The 25709-nt window shown below is 35.9% G+C and overlaps 1 protein-coding gene across 1 annotated transcript in view; it reads left to right on the top strand.

Moving 5' to 3' along the window:
• Window positions 1-25709, top strand: part of PDE3A (phosphodiesterase 3A) — a 373613-nt gene that overhangs the window by 243758 nt on the left and 104146 nt on the right. Inside the window, exons 3-4 of the mRNA XM_027838672.1 lie at window positions 17052-17309; window positions 21749-21903. Of these exons, the coding sequence (XP_027694473.1) occupies window positions 17052-17309; window positions 21749-21903 (413 nt within the window). The remainder of the gene's footprint in view (window positions 1-17051; window positions 17310-21748; window positions 21904-25709) is intronic.

Below are 25709 nucleotides of genomic sequence, written 5' to 3'. Positions count from 1 at the left end.
TTAGGAATCTGAGCATCTTAAATGGAGACAAGGTGGACCTTATATACAAAAAGACTGTGGGAGGGGCCTAGGAGTGGCCATTAAACTGGGATGAACAGAACTCCTGGGACTTAGACTTTGTGGTCAAGGGAGAATGGAGCCTAGCTAGGATTAAGGGTGGGAAATGGCCAGGGGCCATACATAGGGAGGTAAAACAAAGGAAGGCCAGGCTAGATTAACAGAATTGGGAGATTGGGTGTAGCCACAATGAGAGGCCAGTTGATGGCATTATAGCCTCAGGCAAATGCCAGAGATTTGGCCAAGTGGGAAAGTCCAGGGTTTTTCCTTTCTGGGGTCTAGATCCCAACTCCATCACTTGGAGAATGATCCCAACTGCAGAGCAAGAAAGGGGGCAGGGTGAGAGGGCTTACATACCTTCCAGTCTTGGCTAAAGAAGAACTTGGGGTTAGGCAGTTTCCCCATACAGGACACCAAAATGTTGAGGTTTAGGGGTGCTGGGGTGCTGGGACCCCAATATGATAACATGCGGTTCCTGCCTGAAAAAATTCCATCCAAGCCTTCTTTCAGCCAAAGACAAGGTTTATTAGAACATCTGTCATATTCGGCAGACTTTTAAGAGCCTGAATGTTAGTGAGCTATTGGCTAGATTATAAGAATCTGAGCAGTGACTAGATTTTAGAATTACCTTAATGGAAACAAGATGGACCTTATCTACAGAAAGACTGTGGGAAGGATCTAGGAGTGGCTAAGTAGTTTGGGGTGGCTGGAGGAGGGGTTTAAGGAAGACTTGAATGGAGTGGCCAGTAAACTGGGAGTTGGGTGAACAGAACTCCTAGGACCTGGACAACGGAGCCTACCTAGAATTAAGTGTGGGAAATGACCGGGGGCCATAGGGAAGGCTAGGCTAGGGTAAGGGTAACAGAATTGGAAGATTGAGTGTAGCCATAATGAAAGGCTAATTGATGGAATTATGGCCTCAGGCGAATGCCAGAGATTTGCCCATGTGGAAAAGTCCAGGGTTTTTCCTTTTGGGGGGTCTAGATCCCATCCTCATCAGTAACATGTTTTGTTTTGGCCCTGTTGAGTTTGAGGATGTAAAGAGATGATATGTTTTCTAAAGAGATTGAGATTTCAGTGAGTATCAGAAGATGGAAGAGATATGGAAGGAAGAGATCTATAATAAAAGGGAGTTTAACAATGGAGTTAGAGATACTTGAGGGCACAGTGAGGCCAGAAGAGACTAGCAAGGGAGCCATGTGGTTGAGGTTTCAGGTTCCCCATCCCTGCATTAGGGACTGGGGCAGAATAGGGCTTTTGTCATAGAAACTCTATATGCTCAGAAGCTCAGATATTAAATCTTCATTTGAAAAATTAAAAAAAAAGAGGCACATAGAGGTGAGGTTACTTGCCCAAATCCACAGAACTATTAAATGTTAGAGCCAAGAACCAAACTTATCTTCTCACTTTGAACACAATCCTTTTCCCACTCTTCCAGGCCTGTACAACATATGGCCTGTGGTCTGCTTGTGGTCCACCAAAGGATTTCAGGTGGCCTGTGAAAAATGTAGGGTTGCCACTGTGCACACTCTCCTGTTTGTCATGTGACCCATAGCAACCAATCATCGTCAGTCTGTCTCTAGTCTAATCTATCTGAGGCCCAAAGAAATTTACCCTACATTAATTTTGGCCCCTACCTACTGCCAAATTGTGCAGGTCTGTGCTATTTTATAGTGCCTTTCAGTATTATGGTAGTGAATTAGAATTGTCTTGCTTTTTATATTATCTCCTATTCCTCATAAAATTCTTCACATTTTAATTTTCCAAATATTAACTGTTTGAAACGTTGAAATTTTACTAGAAGACTTGGAATGCTGACATTATTGTTTCTAAAAGTACTTTCTTGTTTTCTTCTTCCCAGACTGTCCTACCCACAATGGATTACCCAAATATCCTTTGTAAGGGGGAAAATAAATAACATACATCAGAATGTGGGTGTATGTGGGGGTAGGGGATGACTTACCAGTAATTATAATAGTTTAATAAAAATGTTCTTATGATAATGACACTATCTAACTTTAATAACAATATTTGGCAGTCATACAACTATTTCTGTATGAACATTATCTCATTAATTATCACCAAACTCTTATGAAGGAATCAATTGACATTTGTTGAGGAGAAAAATAGTATTTCAGAGAGAATTTAAGCCTTGTTGAATGTCATGCAAATATTTAGAAGCCAAAATTTGAGCAGTTCCTCCTCTCAACATCCTCTCTAGCCTCTACTCCTAACTGTCCAAAATTTTCTACCATACCTCCACTAGGGTTCCCTGCCCCCACTCCCATTTTAAAGGCAGGTATTAGGTTTCTACTTATATTTGTGTGTGTGTGTGTGTGTGTACGTATATATATATATGTGTATATATATACGTACACACACACATATTTGTATACATATATATATAAAAGTCAAGTTGAGACAACTAACCCAGCACACATGAACCTCTAAAATCAATTTGAGACAGTTAGCTGCTATAGTGTATAGAGTATTGGACCTAGAGTCCGGAAAACCCGAGTTTAAATCTGTCCTCAGATGCTAGCTCTTTATACACACACACACACCCCACACAGTTAACTTCTTTATTCTCTTAAGCATATGGCTAGACCCAGATACTTACTGGCTATGCAATCATAGGCAAGTAACTTAACCTTAAGTCCGCCTTGATTTCCTTATCTGTAAAATGAGGATAATTATAGCATCTACCTCTCAGGGTTGTTGAGAGGATTAAATGACATAATATTTATAAAGCACCTAGCATAGTGTCTGACACATAGCAGATGCTTAACAAACGCTAATTTCTTAATTTCTTTCCTTCTTACCTACCAATAAAAATATCAGGTTTACAGAAGGGAGAGATCTATATGCCCTGGGGAGCATAGGGTAATTGAAAAAGTGAGGTGATACGGAATCAGAGAAACAATCTGGGTTCCTATCATGGCTCTGATATTTCCTGTGTGACCTCGAGTAAGTCACTTAACTTCTCTTGGCCTCAGTTTGCTCATTAGTAAAATTAAGACATTGAACAGATGATCTTTAAGTTCCTTTAAACTTGAAATCATATTATCCTAATCCAAGGTTCCTTAGCCTTTTTGTGTGTGCCATTGACATTTTTGGTGGTCTTTCTGATAAAGCTTCTGGACCCTTTATCTTCATAATTTTTTAAATGCATGAAATAAAATACAGAGGAGACTAAAAGTTACTAAAAATAAAGATACAATTTCCTCCCAACTGCCATCCAAGTTCAAGGACTCCCTGAAGTCTATCTACCATTTACAAAAAAACCTTCTCCTCATCAGAGAAGGATTTATGTTACTTGAGCTGAGTCTTGAGACATAGGTAGAATTTGATTAATTTAGGGTTAGAAAATGAGAGCACTCCAGATAAAGGAAACTGCATGAATGAAGTTCCTTTTCTTTGTACCTGCAGTGCTTAGCATAGTGCCTGGCACATAGAGAATCTGTGTAGGCTGATCAAGTAAGAGGGTCCAAAAATCTAGGCCCTCTGTCTTCCTTTCCATATGAAACTACATTGGATGATCTGTGCCTAAACTTGTTAGATGTCTTTCATTTGTATTAGATTTTTCTCTATGTTTAGGTGTGAAGGTGGTTTGTATACATAGTTATAACTTATTACTCTTTGGCCACTTCACTGTTTCCTACTGAGAATATATTCGTGGGTTATTTCTGCTGTCTACTCCAAAACATAACTTCCCTTCTATGATAAAAATACTCCATTTTTGTTTCAGTTTTTATACTGAGGATTAGGCTATGAAACATGCTGAAGGGCACTATAGGGAGAATAGTTTTATAATATACTTGGTTAATAAATGGGATCATTTTAAAAACACTTCTTTTTGTATTTTTGTTTCCTTATGTATGCTCTTTTAAGAGAAGACAGAATGGGAATTCCAACTCTTTTTATAGGATAAAATGTTTTTTAATGGGATAAGTGATTTCTTTTCCTTTCAAGGTATACTCATTGATAGCACAGAGAAGTATGTGCAACAAGACAGCAAACATTCTTTATGCTTACAAATATCACTTCCTGGTTTTGTGCATTTAACTTTTAAAGTTTGAGTCTTTATGGAAGATTCAATAAAGGGAACAATTTAAATTTTATCAAGATGAGCATATTGAAATGAATAAATTTTTTATATTACTTCAATCTAAATGGGTTTTATTTCTTACAGAAAATAATGAAAATACACTAAAACTGAAAAAAAAAGTATCTCTCTTGGATTTACTCATTTCAGTACAATAAAGATACTTTTCCAAAGAGAAGACAGTCTTTTCTTTTTTCCTTTTTCTTTCTTTCTTTCTTTTTTATTTTTGGATACAGGAATATTGAAACACTTTATGATTTCCTTCAATGTAGGAATTGCCTGATCTGGGAACTTTACCCAACTACATGAGTTTCAACTGGTCCAAGACTTAGTAGGTATATCTTAGGACATTCCCCAAAGCCCATAAAAATAAAGTGACTTCTCCCTGGGTGCACAGACACAGAGAAAGAATTTGAACCAAGATAACCCTGACTTGAAGCCCAGTACTCTGTCTTCTATGCTATATTGTTTATAGTCATTTCAGTCATGTCCAACTCTTCATGACCTCATTTGGAGTTTTTCTGGCAGAGATATTGGAGTAGTTTGCCATTTCCTCCTTCAACTCATTTTACAGATGAGGAAACTGAGGCAAACAGGGTCAAATGACTTGCTCAGGGTCACACAGCTAATAAGTATCTGAGGCCAGATTTAAATTCAGGGAGATGAATCTTTCTGACTTCAGCCTATCACTTCACCATGTAGCTGCTCTACTGTCTCTTTTATTTGTAATTAGGGATAAAAATGTATTCTAAAACCACAGGCTCACAGAATCAGAATTTCAGAAGTAGAAGGGACCTCAATAGACATCTCGTCTGACCCATCCCCCAAAAAAGAATCCCCACCACTATTTACCAACAAGGGGTAACCTGCTACTGCCTAAAGTAGCTCATCTCATTTTTAAATTGCTCTAATCTTTAGGAAGTTTTTCCTTCCATCAGGCCCATGTTTACATCTACAGTTTTCACCTCTTGTTCCTGATTCTCCTCTCTGGGCCCAAGCAAAGCAAATATAATGCCTTTTTCATGTGACAGGCTTTAAAATACTTGAAGACAGCTTTTATATCTCCCTTGAGTCTTCTTTTCTTCAGGCTAAATACTTCCAGTTCCTTCAACTAATCCTCATATGGCATTGACTCAGTTCCCTTCACCATCCTAGCTGTTCTCCCCCAGATGTTCCCTAACTTCCTAAGCTGTGCCATCCAGAACTGAACACAATACTTTGGATGACCAGGGAAAGGTACAGAAGGATTATCACTCTCTTATTCCTGGAGGGAATGCTTCTTAATGAAGCCCAACATTGTATTAGCTTTTTTGGCTTCTATGTCACACTGTTGACCCTTATTGCCCTTGCAAGTCCACTAAAAAAAACCAGACTTTTTTTTCTCCCCAGATGAATGGTTTTCTTATTTGTACTCCCCTATCTTGTATATTTTAATTTAATTTATTTTGAAAGCAGATCTTTTTGGATCCTGGCACTGTCATCCAATACTTTAGTTTTTCCTCCCAGCTTTGTATCACTTATATATATGCCAAATTCACTAATTAAGTGAAAACAGAACCAATAGAACAATAAGCATTTATTAAATGCCTATTTTATCCTCAGTACTATACTAGACACTGGGAAATCCAATAAAAAATGAAAAAATCTCTACTGTCAAGAACCTTATTCTATTGGAGGAGATAGGTATAAACGTATGTATATTTAAGTATATGCAGCATTTATAGGGAAGGGCAGGGAAAAGGGAATAAACATTTATATAGTACCTACTACATGCTAGATGCTGTGATAAGCTTTTCCCAAATAATACCAAATGTATACATGGTTAATTAGAGAGGGGAAACACTAGTAGTCATTGGGGTCAGGAAAGGCCTAATGTAGTGAACAGTGCTTGTGTTGTATCTTCAAGGCAGAAGCGAGGAGGAAAGCTTGCTAGGAATGAGGGAAGGCTAGTCAAAATCATAGAAGCAGGATGTGGAATGTCTTGTGATAAAGAGATTGGATTGTGGAGTACAAGAAGGTGGGGTGTGTATTACATAGTGAGGCTGGAAAGAAAGATTGAAAAGGCTTTAAACACCAAACAGAGCTGTTTATCTTTTATCCTAAGGGCAATAGAGAACCACTAGAGTTTATTGAATAGGAAAGTAACATAGTCAGATCTGTGCTTAAAGAAAATAACTTTTGGCATTAATAGAACTGTTAATGACTATTTTTTGAGCCTATCACTTCAACCAGTTCTAAATCTATCTAGTTATATTAATATCTAGCTTAGATGATTCTTTTTAGTTTTTATATCACAACATTTCTAGAAATACTCATCCTCCCCACATCCTCCAGAGTGAATGCTCACTTGTAGCAAGAAAAAAAAATAAGGAAAAGGACCCAATAAAAACTATTTGAAAAAAAAAACACATTATTCCCTAGTACCCCTCTTCCTCTCTGCCTTGAGTTCTTTGTCCTTCTGTTTCAGTACTTGTTCTACCTAATCATTTTTTTTCTAGTCACTTGTTCTGTTTCCTTTTAGTTATCTTTTCATTCACATTGTTATGCTCACTATATATCTACTGGGATTGGCTCTTGGTTTTATATATTCATGTCACTTCCTTATATAGCTTGGAACTCTGACTCTTGTCAGTGATACTTGGTGCAAATTTTCCCCTAATAAATCATTCTTCTTCTTATCTTAAGCACAATTATTTTATTTATGTGTAAAAAATTTTTAAAAAAAAGTTTAAGTCAGATTATCTATTGTATCTTTTATAATTATCCCTTGTTTTTGTCAAGTATTTTTCCCCTAGCCAGGGTTGTGAAAGGTACCCGATTTTGTTCTTTTCTATTGTTTTTAAAGGTATGACTCTTTATATTCAGGTTGCTTATCCATTTTGGGTTTCTTGTGTCACATGTTATATATTAGTCTCATTTGTGCCAAACTATTTTCCACTTTTTCCAACAGTGGGAAAATTCTCTCTAAATAGTGCTTTTCTCAGGATACATATTCTTGGATATTGCAAATACTGGGTCTGTATTATAGATTGTTTCTGATTCCCATTTGTCTAGTATGTTCCACAGATCTCCAGTGATGCTTTTGTTATTTTTGACTAGCACAAAATAATTTTGATAATGGCTGCCTTCTAGTGTTTTTGGAGGCTTGATAATCTTATGTCCTTTTCATCCCTTTTTTAAATTAATATTTCCATTGAAATTCTGGACTTTTTGTTCTTTCGAATGAATTTGTGATTGCTTTGTCTATTCTAAAAAGCATTTCTTTCGTAATGTGATTGGTATAGGACTAAGTCATTGCAATCCATTGAAGAAACATTTTTTATTAATGTGATTCAGCCATTATTAGCTCTCCAAGTACTTGTCTTCCTTTATTTTCATAAAGTGTTTCGCAGTTATCTTTATATAAAGAGTGTGTATTATAGTAACTTGCAAGTGTTTTATGCATTTTCAAGTTACCTGGAATGAAATCAGTTTTGTTGATATCATGGGGTTTTCTAAGTACACAATTATATCTTCTACAAATAAGGATAATTTTGTTTTCTCTTTGCAGATATTTATACCTTTTATTTTGTTCTCTTGGCTTATAACTATTGTTAGTATCTCTAGAACTATGCCAAATAATAATGGGGACAAAGAGTATTCTTGTTTTACTTCTCTTATTCTGTTATTTACTTTTGTTATGAGAAAAGCTTCCAGCATTTCTCTATTACAAGAAACTTTAGCTCTGTGCTTTTGGTCATATTAAAGAAGCTTCTTTTTTATAATAGCGAAAAATAGTTGATGCAGATGGGTTTTTAAAAACATAAATTAGTACTTTTTCAAAAGTGGTTTTTTATATGTGCATGATCAATTATGCCTACTTTTTAAGCATCTTCTCATCCCTAGTATTAATGCAACTAGGATATTGTGAATTATTTTCTGGAAATATTGCATTGTCCCTGGAAGGAATTTATTTGAAGTTGTATATCAATTTTTCATAGTGAGATTGCTTTTTATTTCTCTTTCTTCTTTCTCTCTGTTTTGGGTATCAGAACCAAATTTATCACATTACATTTTGGTAAAGTGCTTTTTTTCTCTAATTTTTTTTTATAAATATATTTCTTGAATGTTCAGTTTTGCTAGAATATAATCATATATGCTTGTTTATATTCATTTCTTATTATGATTCCTCTTTTAATTTTTCATTTTGTTTCCTCTTGATCATATTAGTTACTTTAAAAGTTGTTAGTTTTAAGAGAAACCTTTTACTTTTGCTTACCACTTACAAAGTCTCTTCAAATTTTTTCTATTTTCCTGTATTTTCAATGATTTTTTTGTATATTTAGGGGTCATTAATTTGTTAACTTTCTGATTTTTAAAAATAAATGGATGATCAGGTCACTGATCCTCTTTTTTCCATTTTACTAACATAAGTTTTCAAATAAGTTTTCCTCTAAGGATTGCTTTTACTATGTCTTATGTACCATGCTTCCTTTTTAACTTATTATCTCTGTTCATTTCACTTGAGCATAAGCAGAAGGTAATCCTGCACACAACATGGATGAACATAACCCAGTTGAAGGAAAGCATGTTCATTCAGTCATGATTCTTTAGAAAAGAAGAATACTGCCATCTGTTGTTAATAGAAATTGTTTTCATTCCAACTAAATTCAAGAGTACTTCTAAAATGTAACCATACCAGTGACTAAACAAGGTTCATAACTTTTTCTCAGTTAATAATTCACTTCAGAGTTTTTTTTATGTAAAAAGCACATCATTAAAGGAGAAAGAGAGAGAGAGAGAGAGAGAGAGAGAGAAACGGGGGGCTGGTGGTGGAAATGGGCTTTACTGTAAAAGCAAAAGAAAATCAAATGAGGCTGAAGGAAGTCATGAACATTGCTGAGATTAAAGCATGGAACAGTGTTATACTTGAGATGAAGGAAAGAAGAAAGAACACTGAGTACTCTTGAAGCAAAGACTCATAGATGAGGCTTTTCCCAAAGGGAAAGAAGCTGTACATTCTGAAAAGGAAGTAGTTTCTTATACTCTACTAATGATGACAATTCATATTTATTTAGTGCTTTTAAGGTTTGCAAAGGACTTCATATATATTATTTCTTAATGTGCATACATATGTACTTTGAGGTGAAAGATTGTTCAGTAAGGAATCATGCTTGAAAAGAAGATAAGAGTAGTGGTGATTATTGACTCATTGCTGACTGAATTGAGGAAGTACAGTTTTCCCCAAACAAATATCCAAGATTATAGAGCTTCCTAAGAATTGTCAAACTGGATGACTACTACCCAATTTTAATGATTCATTTGGGTACACATTATACTGCCAGAAGGAAAACATTGCTAAAGATTATGCAGCATTGGCCAAGAAACAGATCTTAAGATCATCAGTGGTGTTTTCACATCACTGCTTCCCACTGAAGGCAAGGGAAAAGCAGATTTAGGAGGTAAACAGTTTTGTCAAGAAGAGTTGGTGTTTGAAAATGAGATTAGGATTTCTAGAATGTGACTTAACTTGCAGGAAAAATGGACTCTTGGCCAGTCATGGAGTACACCAAACCAGGCCTAATAAGAAAATATTTTTCTTGAGTCTAAGAAATCTAATTAAACATGGCTTTACATTGAAAAGGGATGTGGGGTTGGGGTAGGGTAACAGTCTTTCCTTCTCATATGCATCAAGGTAGTTATCAGAGAGAATATCTACTATGGAGGAACAATAGAGGCACCTGTATGTCCAAACCTTTTGAAATATGAGAAAGGAAACATATGGCTTATACGTCTAGTTCCCAATGTCAAGGGATATGTAATGAGCAAGAACTATTAGAATGTAAAATGCAACAATGAATTTGACCTCCTAGATATCACTGATAATTGATATGATGAGATGTGTGTATTTTATACTGGCATATTTTTCTGAAAGGGAGAAATATTTAATAACAACAACAAAAAGATAATCAAGGAGGGGTGGGTGGCTTTAGGGGGAGTGGTAGTATAGAGAACATTACATAATAAAATGATTTGCTCATGTGATTTCTTATATACTTACATTTGTTGTTGTTGTTGAGTCATTTCATTCATGTCCAATTCTCTGTGACCCTACTTGGGATTTTCCTGGCAGAGATACTGTAGTGGTTTGCCATTTCCTTCTTCAGTACATTTTAAAGATGAGGAACTGAGGCAAACAAGGTTAAATGACTTGCCCAGGATCATACAACTAATTGTCTAGGCAAAATTTGTACTCAGGTTCTCCTGATTCCAGGCACACCACCTAATTGCCCCATATATATATACATACATGTGTATATATCCAAATATGTATACACACGTGTACACACATACATATATAAGTGTATACTTACATACATGTATTCATGTGTATTTGAAAAAACACATATATCAGTTCCTAACATTCAGGAACATGAGTTATATTTGGTTGAAGATTAACCATGGCAGAAATAGCAGGAATATTGTTGGAAGAGTATTCTATAGACCACTGGAAGAAGAAAAGGAAAGAGATGAGGAATTGAGGAACTAGACTACAAGCCTAGCACAGAGTTAGAATAGAATAGTGACAGACTTCAGTTATCTAGTCATCTGCTGGAATTCTGTCTGCCAAAAGTAAAGCAGTTAAACATTTCTTGAGTTGCTTTCATGATTGTATCATTTTTAAAATGGCGGAGAAACCGAAAAGAGTAAATTCTGTGATGGATATAATTCTCACTAATAAAGTTAGTGGAGTAGAAATATTGGGAAATTTTTTGTAAGGTGTATAGTTTAACTTAAAAGGAAAGTCTGGAATCTATAGCATATTATATTTTAAAAGGCTAGATTTCAAAGGGTTCATAGAAAGGATAGGTTTAATCATATGGACTAAAATTATAAAGAAAAATCAGTCAAAAAGAAATGGGGAGTTTTAGAGAAAAAAATTCCAAAGACAAAAAAAAATTCAGTGCAAAAGAAAATTGAGGTTGCTTAATAGGATGGATATAGATGCATAGGGACCTCATGAAGCAGCTTTAATTTTTACAATTTATATAAATAAATGAGACAAGGGTAGGAGCTGAGAATAAATCAAAAATGTGTCTTTGGTCCTTCAATAGCACTGAGTCTCCCAGGAAATCTAAGGATAACAACAACAACAACAAAATTAAACTTCTCTTAAGGAATACAGAAGGATCAAAGAAAGGATAGAACCACTTTGTGGAGGAGATGGGGCAACAATAATTGTCAATGGAGAAGGCAAAGCTGCTCAACTCTTATTTTGATTTTCTTTTTTCTGCTAAAAATAATGATCTTTGGACTGGAAAAGGTAGACAAAACTGACTACCAGGGGGTTGGTTTCCAATGTAAATAGGGAGATACTTAGCTGAAATACTTAGCTGCGGTACTTAGTTAGGGATTCAAGTCACTTGACCTAAGTGACTTAACCTAGAAGACACTATACAATATAGTAGAAAGGATTCAGGCTCTGGAGTCAGAGGGTCTAGGTTAAAATCCTGTCTCTGTCACCTATTACCTTTATGGCCTTGAAAAATTCATGTAATCACCCTGGGCCTCTGTTTTCTAATCTCTACAATGAGGAGTTTGAACAATACCTCTAATGTCCTTCCCAACTCTAACTCTATGATCCTCTGAATTAGCCCCAATGATGTAGAAAGAATTGGTGGATGTATTTGCTTTTGGATACTGTCAAGAATTATATTATATAAGATCACAGAGAGCAAGAAGGAAGAGTTAGAGAAGAGAAAATGGCAAATGGAATATCAAAAGGGGGAAGGAAAGGATAATACAATTTGCAAATTTTAGGCCAATCATCTTGACTCTGATTATTGGAGAATTTTAGAATGTATTATTAAAGGAAAGAATTGTCACAGAGCTAGTAAATGACTGAGATAAAAGTTGAACCCAGGTCTAACTAATTCCAAACCCATTGTTGTTATACAGTCATTTCAGACATGTCCAATTCTTTGTGACCCCATTTGGGGTTTTCTTGGTTAAATATGCTGGAGTGGTTTGCTGTTTCCTTCTCCAGCTAATTTTATGAATTAGGAAACTGAGGGTTAAATGACTTGCCCAGGGTTGCAGAGCTAGTAAATGTCTGAGGCCAGATTTGAATTCACAAAGAGGAGTCTTTCTGACTTCAGGCCTGACACTTTATACGCTGTGCCACCTAACTCCATGCCCAGTTTCCCTATAGATAGCAGGCATTCTGACAAAAACAAAATCTAGGGATTTTAGTGGATGACACATCGAATATGAGTGAGGAATGTGATATGGTAACTGAAAAAGCTCCTTTAAGAGCATCATAGCTTCCAGAAACAGGAAGGTGATAATTGTACTGTACTCAGCCCTCATCAAACCTGATCTAGCGTAGCATATTTTGTTCATGAAGGTTTAAGAATTACATTGATATGCTGGAGATTGTCCAGACGTGATCAACCAGGATCGTGAAGGGCCATGCCGTTTTAAATCTATGTGATACAATAATCACTTAAAAGGACTAGGAGTGTTTAGCATGTAGAAGAGAAAACTGGGGATAGGTAGAAGGGGTGAAGAGGGCACATTATAGCTGTTCCAAGAATTTGAAAGGCTGTCATATGAAAGAGGGATTTAATTTGGGATTTTTTTACTCTAGAGGGCTGTTTCCTTAGCTGCAAAATGAAAATAATACAACTTATTCTACTTACTGCTATTATAGAACTGTGGTAGAGATTAAATGAGATATTAAAGTATATTCTAAACTGTTAAAATATCAAACAAATGTGAGGTATTACTATTAAAATAGAAGCTATATATCATGGTGGAGAGAGGGCTGAACTTAGAGTCTGGAAGCCCTGGGTTCATATCCCACTTTTGACACTTTCTAGCTTTATGACCACGGGCAAGTCATTTAACCTGTTTGAGCTTCAATTATCTCATCTATAAAACAGAGATACTAATAATTGCAGTTCCTTCATCGCAGGGATGTTGTGTTATTCAAGTGAGATAATATGCACACAATGTCTTATAAATTTTGAAATATCACATAAATTTCAGTTACTTTTATTGAGGGTGTTCAGTTTTACTTCAGTAAGAGCAGCCATTTTCTTGGGTTCTTTGTGACTTCAACATTTACTCTATTTCAGTTGAGGAAACTGAGGATCAGAGGGGAAGTGATTCATTTAAGGTCACACAAGAAATAAGTAGCTGAACCAGGATACCAGATGAGGTCTTCTGACTGGAGCATTCTTTTCACTGCATCATAATGCTCCTCACCTATTTCTTATTTGGCATAAAACTTTATTTTCCTACATACTCATTCAGATTTGAATTCCAGATTTTCTATTTTAAGGTGGCAATTTGTATTTGGTTGTCTCCTTAAATAGTATCTAGGAAATCATATTTACATTCTCTTAAAAGTAAAACATAAATGTTTCTATTATCTGAAGAGCCTGTAATGTTTATAGTGCATGGTCATATTACCTTTTTATAGAGAGTGTTTGATCCTGTAAACCATAAAAAGACAATTCTGGTATTTTGTTTAGGATAGTCCTACTTCTTACAAAATGTACTTTAATAGACTTCGAGGGTAGGTTCATTATTTAGAAGTTAGCTTCCATTTTCAAATTTTGCCTTCCTGTAGCCCTGACTTATTGAATACTTCAAGCTATCATCCAAAGTTTCCTTAATTAAATGAAAATTTTATCTGACATATGTAATATAACTAAAATTTTAATTACATAACTTTTTTCTGAATCTATGACTTCATCAAGGTAGGGATTACCTAGTGAGGACTTATTTGAGTAATACAAATAGGCATCAGTCAGTTCTGCACCCTTTGCCAAGAACAAGCCAGCTAGCATGTGGCAGAACTGGAGCTTGGGATTGGCATGTCCTGAACTTCAGGACACACTCTATCCCCTACACTAGCAGTGCTCAATCTGTTTTTGCTCACACACCCCAATCTCTTTGGTCATGAGGAATCATAGCACACTGAACATTTCAGTTGGCCACACTGCAGGAGTGTCAAGAACCCTCCCAGGCATTCAGTTTTACTTCAATAAGAGCAGCCATTTTCTTGGATTCTTTGCAACTTCAAGATCTACCCTGTTTGGAGGTTAGCTTGTTTGTGCAATAGGCAAGTTTTGTTTATTTTGTGAATATAAAATTAACTTACCATATACTGATGAAGTAAATTTATGTTAAACAGCATAATTATAAATTTTCCTTTATCTGTAATACCATAATATCCAAAATTGCATGTCAAAATATCTCAGTTGGAATCATGATACACATTTCAAGAATTGTAGCCTTAAATCATAATATCTCTTGTGTCAATTTTATGACAAGTAAATAAAATTAATTTTATTTTGTATACAACTCTGTGTATATACATGAATATATTCATACAAATGATATATATAAATATTAATATACGTGAAATGCACACATGTATATATGTACCTGTATGCCCCCCATATATATTCACATATACTGAATTAAGTCTATTTTGTTCTTTTGTGGAAAAAAAATACCAAAATCTAAGGGTTTAAGAAAAAATACTATTAAGTCCAGTAATTAATTCTTTTCTAGGTTACTTGAAACTACTAGATTTTTTAAAAATCACATATTGTCACTGTTTTTTCTTTTCTTTCCTTTTTCTTCTCTCTTTTTTTTTTGTTCTTCTGAGCCACATTACCATTTTGAATGTTGGTTATAGACAGTAGCTAAAACCATCTTCCAGCCCTCGGGCATTTAAATTATGATAAATCTTATACTTGGCAAAAAGCCTAGAGTTGTTGGGCCTCAGATTTCATAACTCATTGATGTTTTTGGCTTAGTTTGGATCTGAAAGTTGTGGTGAAGCTCTTCCCTAATGTGATGTAAGTTTTGATTTTAAGGAAATTGTATAGTTAAACATTATACAATGGGGAAAAAAAGTCCTGACTACAAAAAGGCATTAAATATTAAATAATATGGTTTTTGTTTTTGTTTTAATTTTTTTTGCTCAGTAAAAACATTTCAGCTTTGATCTTTTCAGTGATTCCTAACTTGAATAACAAACTTTTTCTGATTTGACTCTTGCTTTTGTCTTCATCTGAAGGCTACAGTTTCAAAATATCAACAGAAAGAAACCCTTTGGAGATATGTAGACTATACTTTCTGAAATATTATACACTGCTAACAGTGGCCCATGAGTTGTATTTTTACTTGGTATTTATTTTTAAGATTTATTTTGGAAACTTCTGTTGTGAATTTATAATTCTAATGTTGAACTGAAAGGGAATTTTTTGGTAGATTTAGGGTCATAGGATTAAGAGTTGACAGGAAACTTTGAGATAATCAGTTTTGACATTTTATGTTTAAGTGACTTTTCCATGGGATAAGTTACAGAGCCAGGATTTGTGCAAAGACCTCTAAACTCCAATCCAGTACTCTTTCTATTTCATTAGCATTGGTTAACTTCCTGGGAAAATTTAGGGGATAAATACCTACATCAACATTATATGTATGTGTATACGTGTCCTACGCACACACACACACGATTTCCTTTAATAATAATAGGCATAGGTACCTAATGTGGCTTTTACCTTTATAGAATAATTTATTTGCTACTAGTGTTCACCTACATTATATATATATATATATATATATATATATACACACACACACATATATATGTGTGTGTGTATGTATAGGTGCTATATATATATACACGTACATACATATATAACATAGTTATATGTACACCTTTATATATTGCAGCAATAAAAAGCATCAGAATAAAATTATTTTAATAATTAAAATTTTTGAGGTATTTATGTCAACTAAAATATGTTTAGCTTAAATTTTCAAAATTTCATACAAGTTGTCTTCAGTTTTTCTGATCCTTTGTTTTTCTAATTTGGGAAGAAAAAAAGTAGCTAGGAATAAACAAAATTACTGTTTCAAATTAACAGAATGAGCACAGAAAGAAAACAGGGCTTTCTTGGCCAGTTTCCTGGCAGTGTATCTAATTGTTATGGAAGCACACAATGGTAACTGTTTCTAAAAGGAGTAATATTAAATCTAGTTACAAATACTTAACACTTTTTGAAATCCAGAGTAATCAAAATGAAATGCAAAATGCAGTTGTGTGTATAGCAGTAGTAGTTGTATGGCCAGAAAATAAAAAAGGAGCTTCATTTTGGTTCAATATTTAAATTGTAAGTTTACAATGGAAGTCTAAATATCAGTACATCTAAAAATTAATACCAACTCCTTTTTTTACATCATGAAAGGGAGCACACTTGGGTCTGTCTCTAGTGAAGAAAAAAAGCCATGCCCAATTTTTACAAAATTTAGTGTAGACTGTATTCAAAATTAACATCTAAAATGGCTTAGCATTTCTTTGTAGCTTTTGCCTTTATAGAATAATTTATGTGTATTAGGGTCCATCTGTACCCTAAATATCTGAATAAAATTCAGTCATGCATTATTTGGATGATTATATTATATGAAGTATCCATTTTTTTTCCTTTGGAATTTATTTTATATTTACTGTTGTCAAGCTTCCTCTCCATTTGGGAGTAAAAAGTTCCCCTTCCTCATATCTTTTTGATTCTCATTCTTTGCTGACAAGGTATGGGAAATTTTTTGTGCCATTTTTATGTTTCCTAGTTGTTAATGGCACATAAGCAAATGAGTCTGAGGTTAAAAGGCAATTTGGCAGATTATCATAAATTTGGCATACCCTGAGAATGTGTAATTTTATTTTTTCTTTCCTTTTTTAATAGATAACCTATATATGTACTTTTGCTTCTGTAAAGTCACAGCTTTGATAACTTTTAGGTGAAAATATTAAATTCAATAAAGTGTGATTATGATGTTAAGCATAGTCTTACTAAGATTTTTTGTTTGTTTGTTTATTTTTCAGTCCTCAGGTACAAGTATTACTGTTGATATTGCTGTGATGGGAGAAGCACATGGCCTTATTACAGACCTCCTGGCAGATCCTTCTTTGCCACCAAATGTGTGTACCTCCTTGAGGGCTGTGAGCAATTTGCTTAGCACACAGCTGACTTTCCAATCAATTCACAAGCCAAGAGTGAGTCCTCTGGTTTCCTTCAGTGAAAATTACACCTGTTCTGACTCAGAAGAAAGCTCTGAAAAAGAGAAACTGGCTATTCCCAAGGTATGTGCTTATTAAAGCTCCTTAGAGTATTTTCTTATATGTCCTCACTTCGCTCCAGGACCTCAATGGCTCAAGAAATACTTGTAGATTTATGGTTACGACTTCACGAACACTTAAATCCATCCATTAACAAGCATAAATTAGTGCCTGCCACATTCCAGGTAATATGTGAGGACCATGGTGAGGGTGATTACTGAGTGATAGTGGCACCTATACACCCATAGGGCATAGGGTGAAATATTATTGCTGAGTGATGGCAGCAAAGGGAAGATCTGGAAGTGGAAGTGTGAGAAAGGAATATCCTTACTCCCTTTCCTGAACCTTTATATCAAGGAGAGTGAGACAATGCTTAGCCAGTGCTAGAGAATATGACCAGGGTTGCAATGTTTTGTTGGGGAGCCAGGTCTCCGTGACAGTTAGTGGAAAGAGTAGGACAGGGAGAGGCCTAAAATAAAGGAAAGATTATTCTTTATGAACAGGGATTCCAGATGGATAGTGGAAGCAGTAGGCAAACTTGGATTGGGACATGAGTAGGGTAGACTTGAAAAGAATGGGGATGGCTACCATTATATGCAAATATACACATACATATATATATATATATTATATGTATGTATGTGAATATATATATTTGTATAGAATGTATAGAAGTATAGAGTGATTTTACATATAAATATATATGTATATATATTTATATGTAAAATCACTCTATACTTCTAATTTATCAGTTATTTTTCTGGATGCAGATAGCATCTTCCTTCATATGCCCTTTGAAGTTAATTTGGGTATTTATAATAGTCAAAATGATTTATTTTCTCAAAACCATCTCTAGGGTGGGGGGAAGGAAAAAAAGAAACACACATGATAACTTTATTACATATTTTAAAGGAATAGCAAGTTGTACATAACAGATTTGCAGTTTCATGTGCAATCATCTTTTCTATTATACTAAACTATGGAAATGCTTGTTTTATTCCATAAATTAAAAATAAAGTAAAATAAAAATTCAAAACAAATTTTAAAAATTAAAAAAAGCACAGAACAGAATGGATATAAGCAAATAGGAAAGGGAATTGGAGAGTGTTTAATCCTTGGCAGTAGTGAGTGGTAGATAAATAATAATCTCCAGTTAAATCACAGTGTCCACATGTTAGTGTTTGGAGGCAAAAGCCAGGGATTACCGGGTTTTGGTCATTGGCTATCCCTCCACACTGGGTGAGCAGGGCAGATAGTATTGGAGAGGCTGAGATGATAACATGAGTACAGGGGTACTGGGCCTTGATTGTCCCATCAGTGTTATTTGGCTTGAGTGGAGGTCTGGTGGGTATGTTTCAGGAAGAAGGAAGAGGGCTTCTGGATCCTGATTCTGATGGCATGTAACTGACCCCGACCTATTCCTCTGTAATTATGCTATACAACATAGTATAGAGTCTTCTTTAATTTTTGTTGGGACTTTTTTTTTAATCACATAATACAAGTTGACACTCCATGTTTATTTATACTTAAACTCCCTTGGGCCTTACTGACTGCATGATGGTAAATTATGCCATAGTGCCTCCATGTTTCCAAACCTAACTAGCATCAGAAATCAGATCAAAAATATTGTGCACTAAAGAATGGCAGTCATAAGAATTTCATTGAAAATTATCAAATGTCCATGGATAAAGCAATGTCAGATATAAACTGGACAAGTGGCAAGGTCTATTTCTGGGACAAATAAGTCCTTCACAAAAGAAAAAAAAGATAGCCAGTCAATGGTGAAAGTGATAAGCTCTTTTATTTGGTGAATTTAGGCGAAGGCCTAAAAAAGAAGGCTGCATGACTTAGTTTAGAAATACCTAAGGGAGTAGAAGGCGGTGAGAACAAGGGTACTAGGGCATTACACTCTGCTTCACAGTGGGGCTCCAACTGATAGCTCCAAAGCAGAATTGGGAAAGTATATAACCAGGTGTGTCTCTAGGGGGCTTCAGGCTTGACATTTCAGGTAGTGGCAGAAAGGATTTTGTGATGGTCTTAGGAGTGTTTGCTCTCAACATGGCATGGCATTGCATTGCATCAAATTTTGCTGGGATTCTTGAGTATACTGATTAAGGGTAGCACAAGCAACAACAAGGTAAGGGTAATTTTAGGGTTAGGACCAGTTAGGTATTTCATAGGAAAAAAAAGGGTTAAGTCTGCTTATGTGAGTCTAATTGGTTTCCTACACCTAAAGTCACAGACAGAGGGATAACAATAATCATACTAATAGCTAACATTTATGTAATGCTTACACTGTAACAGGTACTATGCTAAGTGTTTTACAATTATTATCTCATTTGATCCTCACAACTCTGGGTCAGAGGTACTATGATTATCTCCATTTTACAGATGAGGAAACTGAGACAAACAGAGGTTAAATGACTTGCCCAGGGTCACACAGCTAGCAAGTGTCTGAGTTCAAATTTGAAATGAGGTCTTCTTGACTCCAGGCCTGGTTCTTTGTCCACTGTGCCACTTAATCAACTTGGAAACTATAGAATTCTAGCCTGGCATGACAGATTCCAGATATTGGAGAATCCAAAGAAGTAGTAGTGTGAAAGGAGAGGTAGCAGGCAAGAAGAAAGACTCCAGCTAGGAAATGGCTAGCTAGGACAGAGAAAGACTAGCCCAGAAAAATCAGAGGTTTTCTTTTAGAGTATGACAGCAAATAATTTCCATGAGTTGGTTGTCCATAACTTTTAACATTCACTAAGAAGGACTATATTATAGTATTTTTAAGATTTGGAACTAAATTCCTAACCACTCTTTAGCAATCTGACATTTTTATAGCATCCTTCTAGTATCATCTGCTTCTCTTTGGGGGTAGGCATGGATGGATATAAAGATCAAGTGTCACATTGAGGGTCCCATAAAACACATGAACTCAGTATTAAGCACCTATTTTGTGTCAGCACTGTTCTTGGTGCAGAAGGTCCAAATGCAGTGAATGAAACAATCCTATTCTCAAGAAGTTTATATTCAAATGGGAAAGATAAGAAGTACATATATAAGTAGCTACTGAATAAAAATAAACATAACTAAATAAAACAGTTAACAACAGGGTAGTTTAAGGGAGAAGGTACTAGCAAATAGAGGGATAAGAAAAGTCTTGACCAGAATGTTGAAGGAAAAGAATTCTCTGAGCCAGAGGTGAGGAGGAAGTACATTCCAGGTATGAGGGACTACCAGTAGAAAGGGATAGAGTTGAGAGATGGAATATGTAGTGTGAAAGACAGAGAAAAGACTAGTTTGTCTGGGATCATAGATGGTTTGATAGGAAATACTGTGCAATGAACCTGAGGCCAGATTGTATGTGGTGGAAGGAAGGAAGGAAGAAAAAAAAGAAGGAAAATAGGGAGGGAGAGAGGGAGGAAATGAAGAAAGCAGGGAAAGAAATAGGAAAGAGAAGAAAGAAAGAAGGAAAAGAGGAAGGGAGGGAAGGAGAAAGGAAAGAAGGTTGAACACATTTATTAAGTGCCTGCTACATGCCAGGCCCTGTGCTAAGCTCTATATAAATATTCTCTCATTTGAGCCTCACAGCAGCCCTGGGAGGTAAGTGATATTATCCACATATTACAGTTGAGGATACTGAGACAGTGAAAGGTTAAATTACCTGTCCAGGTACACACACATAGTAAGTATCCTAGATTTAAGCCCAAGATTTCTAGACTTCAGGCCCAGCACTGTACTCGTTGCACTACTGAACCAATACTATTTATTCCTAAAGGAAACAATGATCCACTGGAATTTAAGCATGAATTTAGTTAAACCATTTCAAAAAATGTATAAGTGACAGATGTACTACTATAACACAAGTTTCAGTTAGATTCTTTCTCATCCTACTGATTTTTAAATGAATATTCAAAACTTTTAAAGGGGCATATGGAAGTGTTCAAAGGTCATTGCTACTCCACCCTGCTGGCCTTTATGTCCAAATAAAGGAATTCAGAGCAAATCAAGCATTCATTGAACACCTGCCATCCATGACTCCTTACTAGATATTGAGAGTTACGTAAACCATTCCCTAAACTTTGTGTTCCTTTGAGTAAACATTTGCTTAAGTGTCCTAGTATGGATCATATGCAGGCTTAAGTGATATTCATGGACTCATCTGGCTTTGCATTATCATCTCAGAAATTGTGGAGGCTACTCTGTGAATCCATATGTATTTGGACTTTGTTTTCTGAGCCCCTAACTTCTCTTATATCTCATATTGTAACTTGTATGTTTCCTCATGCATTTTTATCAGAAAGTTGTTTTTCATATCCGTTGGAGTACCCTTATTTTTTTAGGCTTGTGAGTATTCAACCAATGCCTCCAACTATGCGCACTTTTAATAAAAGCCCTATCTCTTGTCCCTATGATACGGTACATTTTTGAAGTAAAAGAACGTTCAGTAACAATTATAACCCTCCTCTTAGCGTCTGAGAAGGAGTTTGCCACCAGGATTACTAAGACGGGTTTCATCCACTTGGACAACCACCACCTCAGCCACAGGCTTGCCAACACTGGAGCCTGCCCCAGTGAGGAGAGATCGGGCTGGCAGCAGCAAATCTCAGGAAGCACCTTCCTCCAGGTTAGAAAACATGATTGTTTCTTATCCCTTGGGGTGATTTTGAACTTCTGAATACTCCCAGAAATGAAGATTTAAGGAGAACGATGCTTTCAAAGATGAGTTGGTAGGATGCTAGACAGGGAGAAATTAAGAGCTAAAATTTTTTTTTTCAACCCAAATAACTTTTGAAGAAAAAAGCTAGATGATTGAGCTTCTCTTCCATAGGGCATCATGAAAGGGAAGAAGAGAAGGATTAAGCATTTGTATAGTGCCTATTATGTGCCAGGTATCATTTTAAAGGGCTTTACAAATATCTCTTTTGATCCCACAACAACCTTGGGAGGTTGGTGCTGTTATTTTCCCCATTTCCACTGAGGAAACTGAGGCAGACAGAAGTTAAATGACTTGCCCAGGGTGACAAAGCTAGTAAGTATCTGAGACTGGATATAAGCTCAGCTCTTCTTGACTTCAGTAAGGGAAACCTAGCTTTGGTTTTTCCTTTTCTTTCTCTTTGAACATTTTTTTTTTTTTACATTTTGAAAATGGAGCAATGCCTTTTGTATTGAAAGGAAGTGCAGTGTAATTGATAGAGAGCCAGCCTTGGAGGCAGAGAGACCCAGATTTGAGTCTGCCATCTGGCCCATTGTGTCCCTCTGACTGTAGGCAAGGCTTTTAACTTCTCCATATCTCAGGCCACTTTCCAAGACTGCATTACTAATGGGCCCCTAATCTATCTCAGTCAGTCCAGCAAGCATTTTTCAAGCAACAACTATGTGCCCAGCACTCTGCTAAGTCTTAGAGATACAGAGACCAAAGTGATGCAATCTTCCCTCAAGAAGATTATAGTCTTACATGGAAGACAATGCTTAAATATGTAAATATATGAAGGGCATATAGAAAATGAATAACAAGTAGTTTGGGGAGGGGAGGGTACTATCAACTGAGATATGAGAGGGAGTGGAGTCAGGAAAGGCTTCTTGTAGAAGGAAGTAGTTAAAGGGCAGTTAGGCAGGGCCTTGGAGAGAGTGCCAGTCCTGGAGGACCTGAGTTTAAATTTAGACAATTACTCGATGTATGACCCTGGGCAAGTCACTTAATCCTGATTGCCTCAAAAAAAAAAGAAGAAGATGAAGAAGAAGTTCGTTTTTAAACTTGGCTTTGAATTTTTTTAATAACTTTTTTTCAACTTTAAACTTAAATACAAAATGAGAAAAGAAAATAAAAAACTTTACCATGTATACAGCAGACTACAGGAGAAGATTCAATATAAAATAATAAATTTCCATTTCAAGAAAACCTATATAATAAATACTACATATTGTTTTCAAAGCTGCCCAGCTTTTCTTTGCTTCCTTGTTGGTTTTCTTAAGCATAAACACACACACACGCAGAGAAAGAACTATACTGTGCTTATTTCCACTTGCCATCTGTTTCTCTGGGGTTGGATATCATCTTCCTTCATAGGTTCAAGTCTTTCCATGTTTTTCTTAATCAACCAGCTCATCATTTCCTATACTACAGCAGTATTCCAAGTCAATCACATCCTATCTGAGAGATTGTCTATGAAAGTTTTCCCCCAATTTTCTACATTCCTTCTATTCTTGGCTACATAGGTTTTATTTATACCAGAAAATTTTATTTTAAAATAATCAAAATTGTCCTTTTTATACTTCAACAATGCTCTCCCTTATGACAAAATCTAAAGTTAGATACTGCTGAATCTACTTCCTTTACATATTTTTTCTGATTTCTTTGAAGTTCCTGATCTTTTGCAATTCTTGCATCCCTCTCATTTCTCTTCCCAGTTTTTCCTCTACTTCACTTACTTGCTTCTCAAAATTCTTTTTGAGCTCTTCCATGGCCTGGGACTGACTCATATTTTTTCTTGGAGGCTTTGGATGTGCTTTGACTTTGTTGTCTTCTTCTGGTCATATGTTTTAATCTTTTTTGTCACCAAAGATTCTATGATCTGACTTTTCTTTTTTGCATAGTTTGCTCACATTCCCAGCCAATTTAGTTTTAAACTCTTTGTTAAGGTAGGGGGTTTGCTTCCAGTGTGGAGAATGTACTGTCCCAAGCTTCAGGGGTTTTGTGCAGCTGTTTTCAGAGATACTTCTAGGGACCTGTCAATTTTCAGTTCTTTCAAGGTGGTATGATGAAGAATGAGGTGTTTATTCCTTTCCTGGCCTGGGCTGTGGTCTATGAGTGACCACAAGCACTGTTTTCTGCCTTGGAACTGTGAGGAGGATTCCCTCTCCACCATCACTACAAGTTCCACCATGCCAGCACTCCCCCTTGACCCAGGACCGCCACCCAGAATTGCAACCCAGATCCAAGCAAGGGCAAAGCAAGAGAATTCTGCCTCAGCACCAGCAAAGAGATCCCTGCATGCCCCTCTGATCAGCCTCCCAATTCCCACTCCGTCTGTGGGCTGAGAGCTCCAGAAGCAGCTGGTGCCCCAAGGCTGTGCTGGGACTGGGGCTGGGACCAAGCTTCTTTCTCATCTTGGTCACAGACTTTTCCTACTGACCTTCTAAGTTGTCTTTAGTGTTTGTGGGTTAAGAAGTCAGGAAACTGCCACAGCTGCCCATGATTCAGTTTTCTGAGGCATGCTTCAGGTTCCCTGAGGCCTGGTCTTTGCCTGTGAACCTGTGCTGAACTTCATTCCTCTCCCAGCCTGGGGCAATAGACCTTTCCAATCAACCATCCAGGTTGTCTTGGGCTAGAAATTTGTTTCACTCTGTCTTTTTGTGAGTTCTACTGTTCTAGAATTTGTTTAGTGTCATTTTTTACAGGTATTTAGAGAGCTTTCAGGGAGAGCTCAAGCAAGTCACTGCTTTCACTCTGCTGTCTTGGCTCTGCCCCTCCTGATCTTTTGCTCTTCCAAATGAACTTTATTATTATTTTTTCTAACATGGTAAAATGATTTTTAGTAATTTAATTAGGATGACATTGAAAAAATAGATTAGTTAGGTAAAATTGTCATTTTAAAATTAAGACTGAGTTTATTTGTATAAAAAGTGTTCTATATTTAAGTTCATATAGTTTCTGTGTCTGTTTTAGCAGGTATGTGCTGAGGTATTTTAGGCTGCCTAGGTGTTTTAAACGATCTAAAGCTATGTTAATATTGCTGACAGTGTAATTTCTCTATTTTTCACTTTTGATTAAATATTCTTTAACTTTGTCTGAGATCACGATTACTATACCTGCTTTTTTTACATAATAAATTCTGTTCCTGCCCTTTATTTTATCTTTCTGTTTATCTCTCATTTTTATGTTTCCTGAAAGCAACATATTGTTAAACACAAATTTTTATCTGCTCTCCTTTTCTATTTTATGGGTAAATACATCCCATTCACATTCTAAGTTATAATTACTTGTGTATTTTCCTGCTTCTTATTTTTCTTCACTGTCCTTCTCACCCTATTTACCTTATCTCTCCTCTCTCCTCTGTTTAACTTCTACCTACTATTTGCCCTCCTATTCCTTAACCTACCCACTCCTCCAAAAGTCCCTCCCTTATCCTCTCCCCCCCAACCTATCCCCTTGCCCTCTTATTTCTTTCTGAATTTTGGAGACTTTTATACATATACATACACACATACATTTCCCTCTTTATCCCATTTCTGATGAGAGTAAGGTTCCAGAACTACTGCCCCCCACTACCTTTTTCCTTGTCAGTTTTTCCCTTTATGCCTCATTTCTATGAGATAATTACTCCTTTTTATCTCTCCCTACACAGTTTTTTTAAGAATCACCCCATTATATTCAGCTCAGCCTAAGTCTTTCTTTCAAACTACCCAAATATAAATGACAGTCATACAAGA

This window comes from Vombatus ursinus, unplaced genomic scaffold (assembly GCF_900497805.2).
Source record: "Vombatus ursinus unplaced genomic scaffold, bare-nosed wombat genome assembly UNPS02014830.1, whole genome shotgun sequence".
Lineage (NCBI taxonomy): Eukaryota > Metazoa > Chordata > Mammalia > Diprotodontia > Vombatidae > Vombatus > Vombatus ursinus.
Note: the sequence above shows the minus strand (reverse complement) of the source record. Positions and strands in the feature narration are given on the sequence as shown.